At 43.1% G+C, this 17,063-nt stretch overlaps 1 protein-coding gene across 2 annotated transcripts in view; it reads right to left on the bottom strand.

The window, feature by feature from the left end:
- The window catches only part of TXNRD1 (thioredoxin reductase 1), a 223,767-nt gene that overhangs the window by 12,809 nt on the left and 193,895 nt on the right, over nt 1-17,063 (bottom strand). The window contains exons 4-9 of one of the 2 annotated variants that reach the window (XM_085653257.1): nt 14,340-14,452; nt 4,717-4,839; nt 3,674-3,746; nt 3,096-3,215; nt 1,645-1,787; nt 1,411-1,526 (exon numbers count right to left, since the gene is read on the bottom strand). In XM_085653257.1, the coding sequence (XP_085509383.1) occupies nt 1,411-1,526; nt 1,645-1,787; nt 3,096-3,215; nt 3,674-3,746; nt 4,717-4,839; nt 14,340-14,452 (688 nt within the window). Of the gene's footprint in view, nt 1-1,410; nt 1,527-1,644; nt 1,788-3,095; nt 3,216-3,673; nt 3,747-4,716; nt 4,840-7,972; nt 8,101-14,339; nt 14,453-17,063 lie in introns of those variants that run through there. The other variant, XM_085653258.1, reaches the window with a different exon arrangement.

Genomic DNA, 17,063 nt, shown 5'->3' with positions numbered 1-17,063 from the left:
TCCCCATTCTTCTTCTAAGGTGCCCACAGTTTCCTCTTTTCCTGCTAGCTCCCTAGATGTCCTGTGTAGAACGCGCCCATTTTACTACCTTGGAAGGGACCGCTCTGCAGGCGTTGCCACATCATTCATTCACAATGGCACTGGACCTGAGTGCCAGCTGCATTCCACAGCACCTAGATTGTCACTATAGAAAAACTCCCTTCCCCACAACCTGGCACTTTATTCAGAGAAGGTCTCTAGAGACAAACGAACTCTAAGACAACACAAACATCTTTTCATTGAAATTGTAACTTTCTTCAAGTCCACTTTTATGAAGAGGCTTCATGGGTGACAGTTGCCATCTTATAGATTTTGGGCTGACATGACAGTGTACCTTTCTTTGAGAATGCATACATTGTAATGGCAGTTTAATGCCACCTTCACTCATACTTTTTGGTGCTGCATTTTTTTTATTAATCTTTTAGTTTATTTGCTTACAATACTCTTTGTCAGAAGGATGTACTTTTTGACTGAAGTTATTTTCTCTTTTAAAAAGTAATCTCTTTTCATAAGTAATCTCACAATGTCACAATATTCTGTGTCTCACAAGATGTGTGTTTTCCTTTTGAAACACCACCGGCAGCATTGGCCCATCTCATGGTATGACTGATGTATGAATACAGGACATGTGTCCCACCACAAACATTCTTGGAAGGCTTGGTTTCCTCGCATAGGAGTGAATCTAAAGCTTGACCTTGTACTTCGCCCAAGGGTTATCGTATCATCCTTGGGGCTGTACTCTCAGCATAGTAACAATATTGCTTGGGTGGAAACCACTGTTGTGTACCGATACAGTGATGTGTGATGTCACAGTACTGTACATCCAGGACTATCCAAACAATTAGAAAACTGAAGGCAGTATTGAGCAATGCTGACAGCCTTGAAGTCAACATAACTTGACTTTAAACTGCTTTTATACAGTACAAGACAGTCAGTGTTTAGGTTAAATGTAAAGTTTTCACCATTAGCTAACGTGCCACAAACCTAGTGTAGCTTTGTAACCCTTTGAACAATGAGAGTATGGTTGTCTGTATCAGCCAAAAATGGTACGCCGGCCCAGGTCAGTTTCCTGGGGTCTGTCATTAGTGATTTGAAGCCCTGGAAGTACAGTAACTTTCTACTAGCTGGAGCATCTAAATGTATTAAGAGAACATGTTACAAAGGGGTGAGGGGCTGAGTCATCATTCCTGAAGTCTTCATTTGGATTAATTGAGAAATGCCTCACACTTTGAACCATTAGGAAACTAGTGTGTCCTTCTCAACACAATCAAATGTTCCTAAGTGAAAATACTTTCTTTTTAAGTGTCCTGATTCAACATGCACTTTCAGTGTCAGATGGAAATAACAGGACCTCCTTTCATTCAATATTACCTGGTGATGCAGTACTCCTTGTCGCCTGGAATACCCAGGTACCGCGGCCTTTCACCAGTTGCAACAATGAACCTCTTGGCTGTGTGGAATTTCTCTGTCCCTTTGCTATTTGTTGACTGTAAACAAAGTGACACAAAAAGCAGTTAGATTTGTCGTACCTTTCGACACAAACTCAGAAATGTTTTGTTGTTTTGCAAAGAGCTTACAGAAACGAAGGATCAAGTAAGGTCCTACCTTGATCTTGTGCGACCCAACAAATTCTCCGTAGCCATTCTCGTACTTGACCCTGTTCTCAATGAGGGCCACTCTGTATCCCCAATTCAGAGAGTTGATATAGTTCTTCACCGCGTCAGTCATCATACTCCAGCTGTGCTGTACTGTTGATTGAAACATTGGAACATTGTTAGCGGTGTGGGGGTCCTCTTCAGATTTTGCAGTGCCCACTAGTCTTCATCATTAGTTGGTATACAACAGTGAACAGAATGACATTTTTAAGGCACTAGCTCTGCTGACTATATTATCGAAACATCTGTTTCATAATATGAGGCTGTTTACTGCACCCTTGGAGTTACTAATAACAAGGTTACTAATCGCTCCTTGCTTTGAAGTAATGTTCTTTACATTAAAGTCAATCAATGTTGTGTGGTCCATGTGAGAACCAGAACGGCAGTCTACTCCAGTCTGCTCTTCTTCCCACATGTGATGCAAGTGTATTTCTCATTGGGTCTTCAGGTGAAGTGTTGCCTAGCTAGAGCCCAACGGTGGAAAAGTATATTTCCTACACACCTGGCTCCGCAATATCTCAGTGCTGCATACAAACCTCTCTGCTTTCTCCTTCTAAATCAATTTTTTTTTGTTTCCTCCCAAGGTATCTTCAGACCTCCCATCACCAATGAGCATCTCATGACCACCCTCATGGGTGGTCCATACAATGATAAAGTCAAAGATAATATAATCTATATATGCTGTTCCGATGAATGCCCAAATATCAACTACACTCAAATGAAAGCACTCTGACATCCAGTTGTGCACACCCAGAACCCACTTTTTGTAGGGAAGGGAAAGCGGTGCATGGGTACAGATTGTCATTGTGCAAATTAATGAATGCGGGCGTACAATATATATGCAATGAAATCAAAATTACTAGATATCAACGCCTCCTGTATTTCCTGGTTTGGGGTAATTGAGAAAAAGTGTGTTCTGAACAGGACAAAACCTCTGTCAGGGCAGACATTGTGCACTGGTTGTTGGTTGTTATTGTTATGTGTAAGTGTAAAGCATCACTACACCTGCTAGGGTTTCCTGGTGCTGAGCAGGTGTGTAATTCCACACTTTGAGAGTGATGTAAGAGAATGCCCTTCCTCCAGATCCTGTTCTGTCAATGCAATGGATATAGGAGAGAAGGAGTCCTATAGAGTGGAGGTGTCTGGGTGGATGATGGAAGGAGATGCGACTGTTCAGATGGTGGGGGGGCTACGGTGTAGGCTACGGTGTATAGTGCCCTGAATGTGTGAAGTTCCACATCCCTCCCTGAATGTAGTCCTCACTTTGCTACTACCAGCAGCTTTTCAAGAACTTATTTTTCTGGTACTAGAAAGTGGAAGAGTGGTGTTCCCTTGTGAAGAAGTGTCTACCACCCCACGTACATCGAACCCCACAGGCGATGTCCTCTGGCTTGCATTTACCTTTCTCCTCCACCTGCCAACCATATTTTCGGGAATCTTGTAAGGCTTGTCCCAACAGGGCTGTCTGATGCATCAGTTTTTTGGGAATGCAGCCTACATTCACACATGTTCCTCCCAAGCCTGGAGCAAAAGATAAAGGAATGGTACATTATTTTATCACGTAGCAACAATGTACAAGCTTTAAAAAGGCATAGACTTTGTTCTCGATAAAAGCAAAATGCCTTTGCCTTTCATTTGAATGTTCTACCGATAAGTACTATTTTGCTATTGCAATCAACACTAAACGGCGTGTACCAAATGGATATTTAGATATTCTGCACTTAATGTCTGCAAAATGACCATGCCATGCGCTGAGGTCTGGGTTTGCTTGTTGATTTTGCACAAACATAACAGGTTACTATGGTGCAGCCATCAGATGTAGGAATGATCTTCAGGAAAGCAATACTGTCCAATAAATATACAGCATCTCTCTGATGTATCTCTCTTAGTACACAACGGCTTTATGAACAGCAGCCTGCAGGCTCTCATCACTCTGGAGGGTAACCTGCAGGATACTGGAGTAGTTCAAGTAAACTTACCCCACTTGGTGCCCACAGGAGAAGGTGTGACATAGTCCAGCACCATGACTTTCTGACCATACTGGGCTGCTTCCTGCGGACAGAACGAGATGTAATCAACACCTTAGTACAAGGCATGAGACCTATCTGAGCCATAGACTAGCTGTTCATGATGAGCTTCTTGGCGCTAGCATATGCACATGTGTGCCCCTCTTAGCATGGCTGATGATTATCTGTAGAGTCTGAGGGTCTTCGCCTTGCTCTGACAGACATATAATAACTAAATATTCTACTGCCCATCTCGCCTCTTTTAATGCCATCTTGCATGCAAGCAGTCATGCAAAACTGTTACAAATGCACCTTTTTGCATGTAAAGAAGTACTCGATTTGTCCTTTTCTTACACAGATTCCATTCTTTGTTGTTATTCGCCCTTATTGTTTATCTCACTCATCTGCCTTCCTTTCTTTTCTCTTCATCTCTCTTACATGCAGTTCTCACCTCACTCACGTTTCTCCCTTTATATCTGTCGTCTTTTTCTGGTCTATGTGCTCCTTTCTCTTTCTCTTCCCTAGTTCTTCTACTATAACTCAACTCTTTCTGTTTTCATCTTGCTTCTCTTTCCTCAAACCTCTTTCCCCCCTCTATTCCCCTCGCCTCTTCTTCAGTCGCTGTCTCTCACTTTTTTCTGCCTCTGTTCTATGTACTTTTTGCATCTTTGTAGTTTCCTTCTCTGATTTCTTTCTCTTTTTTCTTTCCATCTTTCTTCTCATTAGTTTTTTCCACCGTCTCTCCTTATCACTCTGTTTCTCGCTCACCCTATTTCACTTTCTTGCCCTTTCTCTGCCTTTCTTTTGCGTACTCACCCTCTCACTCACCTACTCTCACATGCTCTTTCCCTATCTTTAGGGCACTACCTCCTTATCTCAGCTTCTTCCTTCTTTCTCTCTCTCTCTCGCTCTTTCTTCACTCCTAATACCCCTCTCTCTTTTGCTTCTATACTCTTATCTACTCCTTTCCCTCATTACACTTGCGTCTTCTGGCTCAACTCCCCACTCCCTCTTACCTTGGCTGCTGCTAGCCCTCCAGAGCCACCTCCGATGACGATCAGGTCAAAGTCATAGGTGTCTTCTTTGCAGTCATCACCATTCACATTGAACAGCTTTTCGACTTTGCATTCCTGGTCCGCCTGGAATGAGAATCACATTACATTACATTCCATCACAGGCCCAAGTGTCTTCAGACGCACCTGTATGAATGTCATCATCACATTATAGGGTCATTTAAAACCATTTACAAAGCAAATACAATTCTTCTTTCAATACTGAATCCGAAGGTTCATCACTGCAAACTCAATGCATCCAGCCTTCACAGGTGGTAAAATCCTTACCCCAGGAAAAACTGTAAAGAGATCGATCTTCCGCAAAGCAGCACAAAGGAGCACCGATTGTGCGGATACAGTCCCAGCTTCACATAAGACCATACAACAACACACATCACAACACCTTGTCAGTGAAAGTGCTTTACAAAGGCTCTCAGTGATGGTGAATGTTGCGAAAAACTAAAAGTAACTGAGCTCCGGATCCACGTAGCTCGACTTTCATGATCAAACGAGCTTGACCAATGCACTCAATCTTTTAGGGGTACAGCACTTATCTAAGTAGAAAGTGCTGTGGAGTTACAAGAAGTATAAAACAGCTGCTGATTAACCATCGAGGGAGGCGGTGAGCCTCGTTTTAGGCACACACGGAAGTTTGCAATTACTCAGAAGCCCAACCTTCTTGGATCTCTGCCCCTCAGGCAGGCTGTCGAGTCTGCAAGTGCAGACAGGCTCTTCGCAGGAAGAGAAGGCTTCTCCCGGGGACTGGTGGCAGTGTGAGCAATCCACCGTCCCTACCTCCGAGGCAGTGCACCAGCCTCTGGTAGAACAGAGGCGGGTTACTCAGCATGAAGTAACAGGAACTGAGTGAGCAACTCAAGAAGAAGCGAGCGATTGGGGCGCATCCGATTGTTCAGAGGAAGAAGGATCTTAAAATCTCTCTTGATGACCCAAGGGTGGCCTGTTGTTTATTGACTGTTTTGAAAGTTAATATTCCTCCAGCAAAGTGCTGCACAAAAAATGATAAATAGCAGTTCAACATTGTGTCACGATCAATGGCAAATACACAACGTTCATGGGGAGCTGGAGGAGTGGCATGAATAAAGATTGCAGGTCAAAAGCAGGTTTGAAAGATCAGGATGAAGAGTGTCTGCATAGAAGGAAGGCTGATGATCCTGTAGATTACACTGGGAACCTCTCCAGTGCTGCTGAAGGGGCCAATGCTTCCTGTACATGTACAAAGCATTGTTGTGTCCACAAAGCCATATAAAATGGTCTTTCCACTCTGTTTCGCTACCTTTTTAAAAACATTTCTACAAAGCAACGATACGACTCGTTACAATATTACAACTGAGTCCGTGTCGCCGGGGTAGGTATAGCAGAAGCAGTGCAGCCAGAGTGCTGTACCCTGCTTGTGGGAACGAAAGGCTCTTCCTCAGCAACGAACCAGGAAGCCTCTTCGGTGGGCCATCACTGGTCCAAGAATGTAAACCCGTCTTGGTCACCATGAGGTTGATTAAATCTGGAATACAGATATTAAAGGTAACCAGTGGCGTATTGGAAGCTATCACCAAGTCTTTCTTCTCTGCCATCCAACTCCCTCATACCTCTGTGCACTCTACTGTGATTGGACCATGGCTTGTACTCGTGGCTTAAGCTGTGTGGTTCATGAGGGGCGATAGTGCGCTCCGCAGAGCGGAAATAATTACAGATATAAAAGAAAAGTGCAGTGTCTAATTTACAAGATAGAAGCAAGATGTCATGTCATGTCCTTTCATTAAAACAACAGAAGGGCAGAGAAACCTGTGGAAAGTCAAAGAAGTCTATAGTTGGGTGTCGGATGCAAGACAACTCTATCATTATGAACCCAGATTACTGGCTTGAATACAAAAATGGCGGGGAAAGAGTTCCCTGGGGAGAACTGGTGATGGTGTAGGAATCTACTCTCACAATATTGGCAGCTGTCAAACAGGGTTTGGGACCCCAGTCCTCCGCTTCAGGCCATTTGGCAGGTTAGTGACGTAGTTAGACGTATGGCCCTAGTGAATTCCGTGGGTCATCAAGAAGTTCTTGAATTCGGTAGGTCCTCGATATTTTGACACAATATTACACTGACAACATATTTGTTTCCAATATTCTGTCAGTGATCCGGATTTACAAGTGCAATCCTATCAAAACAAATCGAGTAATGCATCTTCCTTTAGCATCTCAGTGAACTTAATTTGTATTTATAATGTGGGTGTAATTAAAGAGTGCATATTAAAGAGCCAAGTATTATTTGTTAGCATCAGCATGAGACATTCATGAGTCCAACTACTCAGAAAGCGTCTCGTCTGCTTCCTAGTGTCTACTAAAAGTGCTGACATGTCAACACCGCCCCATGGAACAGAGGGAGTCAATGTAGCTGCAGAGAAGACCATGTGTAAACAAAGTAGGACCTCGTATAAACTGCGACACAAACACATGGCACCTTGGGTAGCTGGGATGAAGTACTCTATTGGATCTCACACACTCTTAACTCGCTCACTAACTCATTCATGCATTCACTCAAGCAGTCGGGGGATGCTCATGGACTATGCACACTCTTGTCTCGCAGGTTTATACTGATGCCTAGGTCAGTAGTAATAGACCCAGTGTTACAAATCGCGAACGGGTGCTATTGAGCACGTCTTAGCGACTGACAGCTTTAATAAAACTGACTGCCAGACCTCAGTACGCCCTCAGTAAGCAAAATGGACATGGGTCCATAAGGGACTTGAAAGACCAATGGTGCACAGGCAATGATTTTGAGTGTGTCTCAGGATTCCACAGCTGTAATTGTGCTTGACATACAACATGTGTACCGCCTCTAAACAAAAACTCATATGCAGTCTGCCCTAGTGCCACTTCGGTTACAACTTCAGACCCAAAGACTTTCACCAACACTGGCTCATAAGCAAACTATTCATTCAGTTGAAACTACCACCAGTGAGCCAATCTCCGGCCTTCCTCACCCTCTTTTTTATCGTCTTTACAACTGTTTTAGAAATGAAACGTTCCCTCTGGGCATATCTCTATTAACTGTCATACTGTCACCATGTGGCAAGCTTGCCTATAAGGAAATCAGAAGATCTTTGACTTTGAAAGGTCAGAAAGGCCCATGTCAGGAAAGGGTGGGTCAAAGTAGCATCAAGGAGAAATATACAAAGAGGTGAAAACATCACTATAGATTCAATTCACTAACCTGGCGGCCATTGTGGAATGGTAAGAGCAAACGACTCCTCAGCAACATGCCCGACGTGAGACTGACTTGTCCACAGCCCTACCAGACTTCAAGTGGCTGGACCGTCTAATAGCATTTGTCTACGCTGTTCTTTCTGTTGCACCTTCAATACATTATACACGTATACTTGGCACACACCTCTCTTTTACCAAGGAAATGAAGCAATCTCCCGGTTGTCCTTGTGAGAACCCAACACCAATTAACATCTCCCGTGCACAGGCGAATGCCTTCGATGAAGGCGCGACAAGACAAGACAATACACTTCACCCCAGGCTGCTGGCGCCTCATCCCATGGATTAAATAGGTTCCAAGAAAATCAAACCGTCTACTTAGGTTTAACTCCTTCAGCGCTAATACTCCAAAAAGAGTCTTTATTCTTCACACTCCAAAGAAGAGAAGTCATCACCTAGGCTCCAGAGTCTGAGGAGGGTGGGTGAGTGATTGACTCAATCTCATAGGCGTTTTTTTGATCATCTGCTTCCTTAAGGTGTTAGCAAATTCACACAGCAAATATGAAATTACATCTGATCACTGCAAGAGTAGAAATACAAGAAGCAAATTGTGACAGAAAACAAAGCATGTGTTTAAAATCTTCCTTGCGGGAAAAAGGAGGTGGCCCGAATTTCGAAAAGTATAGTTCATGTTAATCCGCCCCCTCGATAGGTTCCTGGGATACCAGGACCATCTGAGTGGAAACATTCTCAATGGACATCCTGATCAAAACACCATCCAAAGAAGTATGAAACGTCGGTGTTCATGCGGTGTCCACGACAATGGAGTTCTACCATCGGTTTCATAATACATAACTGAAGACATACCACCCGAATACCCAGAGTACTTAGGCCAAGGACCAGCCAGCGTTCACCACTATGTCTCTGCTGGTTTTGCTTTCAGATAGTGTGAATAATGAATGCCGGAGCATAGGAGTCTGTGGTTGTGTTTTTTTACTTTAATTAGGTATTTACAAGTGTTCAAAATGAGTACCACTGAAGGTAAAAAGTGAGTGTTTCTTAAGCATCCACCTTTTCTACTTGTACTGTAATTCAGGGCAGAATTCCCATGATGAAAGGCTACCACCTTGCTCCTATAGACCTAAGGTGGGCCACCACATTTTTTGGACAGGTTTGAAGTGGTTGTTAAGAAGGATCAAAGTTAATGGCTTTCTAAGATTACTGAGATCCAAGAGGCATAATGTTCTGGGTAACAGTAACCCTTAACTAGAGTATTGTAATTGGTAATGAACCAGGCTATCATGTCCAAATGATTGTCTAAACGAAATATTGTGTTGTAAATATCGCTTACAAAAATATCGTCCCATTGGAGTTCAGAATAGAAAATCTACACCCAATTTGGCGCTATTTTTTGTAAAACAGTATTTCTGCCAGACTATATTTCTGCTAATGGTATTCTGACATACAACCTCATTGCTATTAGCTTTGGCCAATTTATACATTATTCAAAGAGTTAGAATAGTCATTTCTCAGCCTCCAGCACACCTCTCAATGAACTATGTATGAGTCACCCCCTCATGTAATTTAAAATCACAGCTGTACGCATTAGTTACAAAGGTTATTCCTACAAGCGGGCTTGAAAATGAACCGGCAAAGCAGCAAAAGAGGTCAGTTGAGGTTAAGGATATCTCATAATGGAGTAGTGTTCCTTGCGGAAGAGATGCTCTTACTGCTGCCAGAAGTAAGACCCTACTGGTCACCATTGAAAGGCCGCCCGGCCAATATACTTGTAAGGATTTCATAGTTGGGTCAAGTGAACAGTCTCTTTCTTTTGAGGGTTCGAGGATTGTGTAAGACACAACCTGAACCATAATTATGTAGGACCTCTGAAAAGATGCGCTTCTCAGAGAAGGTCCTATAAAAGAAAAGGAAAGGAGTGGTTGGCAATGGTTTCCAATAGAAAACGTGATTTTTAGGTGCAGGGAGGGATGGCTTTGCAGTGTGCTGCATCAGAATCACCTGGTCATCTATGTAAATGAATAGTTAGCAGTGCTGCAGGAATGGCTATCTTGCACCACCAACTTAACAAAAACTTCCACATCATCTCTTCTTTCCTAGGCGGTGTCACTTTCTCATCTGATCCAAAATACACGAAAATGACGGTGAGCTTGACTGCTCCAGCTATGCCGAATACAAGCTGATTGTAGAATTACAGCAATTCTTTCATTAGTTTCCTTACTCGGCCAATGAGAATGCTTATATCAACATTATAATGGCTTATAAATAATACAAAATTATTGTCATTGCAGGGCGTCTAATTACCATTTCATAAAGGACTGGACGTTAATTAACAGTTTGAAGTGATTAGTCACAAAAGTGAAAGCTGCTCACCTGGTGTGTGCCACAAGTTACACGTGCTTTCAAGAGACAGGTGCTTAGCGTGTTTTAGAAGCAGTTACGACACGTGCCCCAAAACCAGTTTGTCTCTTATTGAATTATTGGCGAAGTATCCAACTTCACTTGGCCAATCCTTAGTTTGTATAAAACAACATAAGTGCCAGGGTCCTCGTCAGGAGGCCACTGCAGCCTGCACCACCCATTGCCACCGATAGCGCTGCCGGTGACAGAACCTACACAACCACTAACTGTCACACTGCTACAAGTGTGACAATTCACACTATTTGAGGCCATCAAAGCTATAAGAATGGATGAAGGACTGGGGCCGCTGGTATTAGTTGTTTATAATGTATACTGAATTGTTGTTCTGCTCATCTCTTAATTACGGAAACAGCACCACCATGTGGCAGCTGTCACGAGTGCAGGCGTGCCGGTGCTGAGCACCGGAAGCCACAGGCTTAAATTAAGCACTGCACTTGGCTCAATCTTTCAACCTCAAGGCAGAAGTCCAGATTTCCTAGGTAGTACCCCAAAATGAGGTTGCCCTGATGCCCTTCGCCACCCCTCCTGCTAATCTGAATCCCCCAGTTCTCTCCCCCCCTTTTCATTCACAGAGTCCTGAGCTGAGTGTAAACTCAGTCAGAGGCCAAAACTGAGACCCACTATGGCCTGTCAGGATGGCTAACCCTTTTATTTACAGCAAAATCCAAACTCCATGCCCTACCCATAAGAAGTGACGCGTTACTTGCAAACACCATTTCATTTACAACACATACGCATGTAGGCACACAGTCAAACTCATGCATTTGGAAAGGCGTTTTATATCAAGCTTATTATTACAGTTTGCAGTTTTGTAGCTCTTTAAATAAATGTTATTACTTCAAATATACCAGCTTCAGTACTAGTTAGATAGCTCAAGTGGAGACAGAGTTTGCTGCAGAGCACGGTGTCTGAATGCCTAATGTTAAATGCTAACAAACAATTCAGTTTGTGCTGTGTGCTATAAAAATGGCGATTATTAGCCTAATTATGTACCTAATCCAGGGGTGTAGGAAGTGTGGGGGACGCTGGGGATTTATCCCACCAGGATTTTGGAGTGAGAGGACACAGGGGACAAGGGTGGGCAGGGTGGGGGGGGCAAAAATAATCAGCCTCCAGCCCTACCGTGCTTGCTGCCTCGGAGCTGAGCTTCACAGTAACAAAAAGTACAATAAAAGCGCTGCCCGCCAGTGCCTGCAGACCTCCTCTGCCAGGTAAGAGATCATTGATGGAGTCTATCCATGCACATTATGACAACATTTGAAGTTTCAACAGAGATAGTGATGCAGTCCCTGTTTAAACGTCATTCGTTCTTCAGTGCATTAAAAGCATGGGACCTGAAAAGCCTGCGAAGTTTAAACAGGGGCTCTTGACCTAAATTCAGCAGGACTCTTTCACGAAGTGTCTGTAAGAGCCTCCTAAACAAGGCCCTTGATATCTGTGGCACTGAATCATATGCCAGGCACCATAGCCAGAGGTGGGGTTGCCTCTGTAAGTTAACCCACTCCCTGAAATACCTCACTTTTGAGTGTCGTGTGCTAGGATCTGCAGGGCTTCTGTCTTGAAGCTTTACCATTTTGTTAACTTTCGCCAGCAGTTTTTTTCATGTTCTTACATTTACTGTTCAGAGATTTCATTTGCTGACTTTGCAATCCGTGATGGGTCATCTGATGGTGACTGCATTTCACGTCAGTCAGAGCACAGCCAGTTTTGACAAGTGCTAGCATACTGTGTTGTGCTAATCGTATGTATGCGTCTGTGTGGACCAGCTTGTAGGTTTTACTACCACCCTGCGGAGCCGTTGACCATGAACAGAGCCAATGGAATAATGTGATTCTGCGGTTGCTGCCTTTTCTGCATAATTATGGATTTTATGCATTTCTCACATAATCCATCATCTGCTCCATAACCTTCAGAGTTTCACAAAAAAAAAAAATTCTAGCTCAAAAAAGTTACTAAAAGTGCAGCAACACGAATTGCCAAGCAGTGGAAAGCCCTTCGTAGAGGTTGACAGCTCACTTTCAGTCGCTAATTTCTGTATTTGTAAAGTGCTATTCTAATGAGGTGAAACCTATGCTCAGACAGTGTTGAGGTTTGTAAAAAATGAAAAACAACGACATTTAATACCATCACAAAATGAGCCGCATTATGTTGCATAATTTGCTTTCTATTGCTGCATAATTTAGTCAAAACTGCCACATAATTGGTCCCCCTGTCCACCACCCCCACCCACACAATCCCAGTGACCGAGACCGTGGGCAATAACTGCATGGGAAGTTCCCAGAGCTGCCCGTGCCCCTCCCAGAAGTTTAGTGTCTCCTACCTCCTGCCCTAGACTGGACATGCATCCCCTGACAGGCAGGGCGTTCGTTTGGTCGTGTCCACTTGCGCACTGAGCATCACTTGCTCACATATGTCTCCAGGAACGGTACGGAGTAAATATACAAATGAAGGCGACACGTCCCCAGACGACTCTGTAATCACAGTGTTCGATAACAATCAGTAAACTGCTTGTATTTGGGTAAATATTCTGGCTGGACTGGAGTGTGATATATGTCAGTACTGAACACAACCACACCCTAAAGCTGCAACGCAACTCACAGGAAACACTCGAGGGAGGACTCACAAGTCAACAAACTTGACGGTGTGAATCAAGAGCCCTTGCAGAGTCCTGTTTCCAAGCAACACTTCGAAAAGGGCCAACGACAGTTTGGTAATGGGAACGGCGGGTCCAATACTACGTCACAGTTTAGAATGTTTATATTCAAATTGGGAGGCAGTTTGAATGGAGGAACTGTGGGAGTAGGTTGTACTGCTCCGGGGCTACAATAAATGACTTACCACAGAATCGCTTTCAAGTCCTTCTTTACAGTAAGGACCCATAAAACCATGGCCACCTGAAACACTTCTTACTGATGACATTACAGCGTGCGCCACATGCTCTAAAATCGGAGCAGTCAAAGAATCAGCCACGTCATCACTTGGCACCAGGTGGCCATGTTTTAGGGATTCCTACAGGGTTCATGACGACATTGCAGTCTATTCAAATAAGAAGGGCTACCATTTTCCAGAGAGATGAGTTCAAAGTTATTCTAGGATCATAAGTGTAAAAGGTGAATATTTTGACTGGCAAAGTACCCTCACCCATTACTCAGCAATGCTAATAACAAATGAAAATAGAAAAACCACATTACTTTCTACTTGTTTTGTATTAACCTCTGAAGGATGAAATGGTGAGGTGGCCCTTCCCCATACCCATACGCTCGACTTGGAAGTAACTATAACTTGCCAGAGAATCAGAAGGCTGTCAAATCTATCATATGGCGGCACAAACTATGGTGGTGCCCATAAGTGGTCATAAGTTGTGGCTAGTCTATTCCTTTCATGCCACAGATAGTTTTTGCTTCTTCTGACTGAGAAGCTCACCAAGTTCTTCACCTTGAAGACAGTAAGGACCAGCCAGAAACAATTCCATTCCTATATTCATCAGCAGTAAGGCACAGACTGACTTGCCTCGTGGTTCTTAAGGGGAGTTAGAAAGCGCAGGTAGACAGGGTGCTCTATACACAAATGTAAATGTAGCTTATTGCCACAGGTTTTACTCCCAAAAGGGACAATTCAGCTTTTCATCTATATGATAAAAATATCATTAAAAAGCCAAGATGCAATTGTGATAGGCGTGATATGGATGGTCGAATACAGCCCCGATTCTCATTGATAAAAACAAGACTATAAAAACCAGGATGCAATGAATGAAATCAACAGTGGACAACATTCCACATCCCAAGGGTATGACGGTAAGTAATAATACTCTCTTTTTTCGTAGTCTTAATATAGCATGCTCTGCTTGGGATCTTTTAAAGAACTGTAATCTGTCAAGAAATATAGACCATCTGCAGGATGAATTCTCAAAAGCATGAACTCAGAGAAGTTGGGCTTACCTTGACGATGGTTTCAAAGCTTCCGATAAATTTCTGGTTCACAAACACAAAGGGTGCTACCGTCACAGCCATGGTTAGTTCATTCAGTACGTCTTGGAGCTTCCGGCCATTCCCTGTGAAATGCAGGTGAACATGATAAGTCTCCCTTTAATACAAATCCACCAGCGCGTCACAGAGAGGTGCGCCCTGGTTTCATCATTCAGCGTGATCACTCCTTTCACTTCCGTATGGCCTACATACTGTACACACCCCCTGCCTGGGGCAACCCCAGCAATTACTCAGAGCAGTTTTGTCGACATGGGAGTGACTAGGCACTTTTTACCTTTGTCTACAGGAAGTTTAGTTACAGCGGACCAACAGGAAAATCACAACGAGAGTTCCTGAATAACCACAAATAAGAATCTGTGGGATAGCATTCATATTTCAGCATATGCTGACAACAGAACTAATAGCTGACACGGATGAAAGAAACCAGTTCTCCAATCACAGTTTTTGCTTACACCGATCCCCTGACCCATTTCTTGCACCACATTGGATCTAATGAATCGACCAATCGTAAAATATCCTTCACCTGTCTTCACTGGGAAAAGTGACATTGAATTCCCACCCGAATCCAAAGAGGAACAGAAGACTGTAATTGGGTCTCTACAAGAGGTGAAGTGTGCAGTTACTCTGGGTCAGAGCACTGAACTCATTTTGCATTTGTTTCCAAAGCAAATTGTATTAATCATTGGTCATTGTAACTTTAGATGTTATTACAAATAATTAAAAAAGTCCTAATCATAAAGCTTGAAAATTAAAAAGAAAGGAAGACAAACAAGCATAATAGAGTACAATAAATGTTGTATCACATACCCCATGAGTTTAAGAATACTATACACAGAATATGAATGGGGAAAGACAATCAGCAGACACCCATAAGGATGAGCTTAAAGATGGACCACAAATCAATGCATTAAAAAAAAAAGCTACATATCGCTATCAAAGATCATATCATCTTGCGCAAAGAGAGAACCTTTTCATTGAATGAAACACCCTTCAGAAACTCTTTCCAATCCTCCAATTAATTTTGTTTTTGCTGCTATCATGGTCCTGGATAAGGAAGCATGTTGTTTTGCAGAAGTTTGAGAAAGCGATAAATTATCATGTTTTTCAGTAGAGTCAAATAACTATATCAAACACGGCTGGGTATATTTACTTTGATTAATTCACAGACAGGAAGGTAACTAAGCAAAAACAATTATTCTCAAACGTGTGAACAGTTAGACGCAGTTTTGCTTATTAAAAAAACTTTAAAATAAGATATAATAAAACTGGAAGGCACCCTGAGACATAGCGAGGTGTGTTTGGTAGTGTCCTCAGTAAGTTAATGATTATTTTATGGTGCTCTGTATAATGCTCATCAAACTTCCTTGCAGTCACTGCGGAGCACCTTCTCATACAAAGGTTATACATTGGGTTAGTGCAATGTGACTGTTCTATTTATTGTATGTATGATAGTGGAGTTTGGAGGTGGATAGTGGAGGTTGAAATATATACAGCTCACAGACCAGGAGCCGATCGTCCCATCATGGCTGTTGGGGAAGAATCTGGGTATGGGAGGATGGTGACTGTGGTGTTCTGCTGGACACGTTCTAGTGTTCCAAGAATGTGCTGTACATATCCCCTATATCCACCCATCACAGGCGTCACCGGTCAGGTGACCCTGCTAATAAAAGGGTCTCTGCACACATACCCTGGGCCAGTTCCAGTTACTGTAATGCTGTGTCATGCTGTGTCATGATTACATCTGCATGTGGGACTAGACCCAAGACCCTTCAGTGATCAGTTCATGGGAGTGAAAGAGGAGAGAAAAAAACTGTATGCTATCGGTTGTAAGTAGCTAGTGTCGACACGAGATCCAAGCAATGACCATCATTCTCCCGATATATAGATTCAATAGCATTTAAACCCTATATCGATATCCCGAGGCTTTTAGGAGAGCGGTGACTGCAACGAAAACCTATCAAGCAAAAAACAGATGAGGTTATGGGCTGCTCATTATCAGCAACTGTGCTTCAGCCTGGTCGATCCTGTGGTGTTTCCTCTGTACTCTGCAGGCTTGTGGTTCATTGGTCCATGCCTGCTGCCAATCAACCTCCTTTTTTCCAGACCAGATGGGAGACACTTGATTTTCTCCTCTCACTTCTGGCTAGGTCCTTTCCCATGCATCTCAGAGTTGCAGAAGGCAAAGTACACTTATAGAAAGAGGAAGCTTAATCTGCAGAAGGAAGTCTGCTATAGTCAGCGCTTAGTGAAATAGGCACAAGAAGTTATTTTGCGAGTCTAAATGACAGTTTAAAACTACACTTCAGGCTGCAATGGCAAGCCTGAGACATGTTTTAGGAAGGTACTTTGGTGGATGCCACAATGAGAGTTGCAGCCCAAAGGTAGCAGTTAATTGATAGATCCCTGGTAAGTGTAGTACCATATATCAGGGACTTATAGGTACATTTAATGTGCCAATCAGGTGGATGCCCATTATATCATGTTTAAAGAAAAGAGAACATAGGCATTACTACTGGATGGCAGGGGTAAAGTGCACAGAGTCATAATGCCAATAAAAACAAGTTCAGCAACAGAAGAAAAACATCTGGGGCTACCCCACGCAAAGGATGGTCATTTCTAACAGCAACAGAGAAATGAGATGTGGAAGTGTCAGAGAAAGAGCTTCCAGGATACTCC

The sequence above is a fragment of the Triturus cristatus genome, chromosome 4_1 (assembly GCF_964204655.1).
Source record: "Triturus cristatus chromosome 4_1, aTriCri1.1, whole genome shotgun sequence".
Taxonomy (NCBI): Eukaryota; Metazoa; Chordata; class Amphibia; order Caudata; family Salamandridae; genus Triturus; species Triturus cristatus.
The sequence above is the reverse complement of the archived record's forward strand: the minus strand, read 5'-3'. Positions and strand labels throughout refer to the sequence as shown.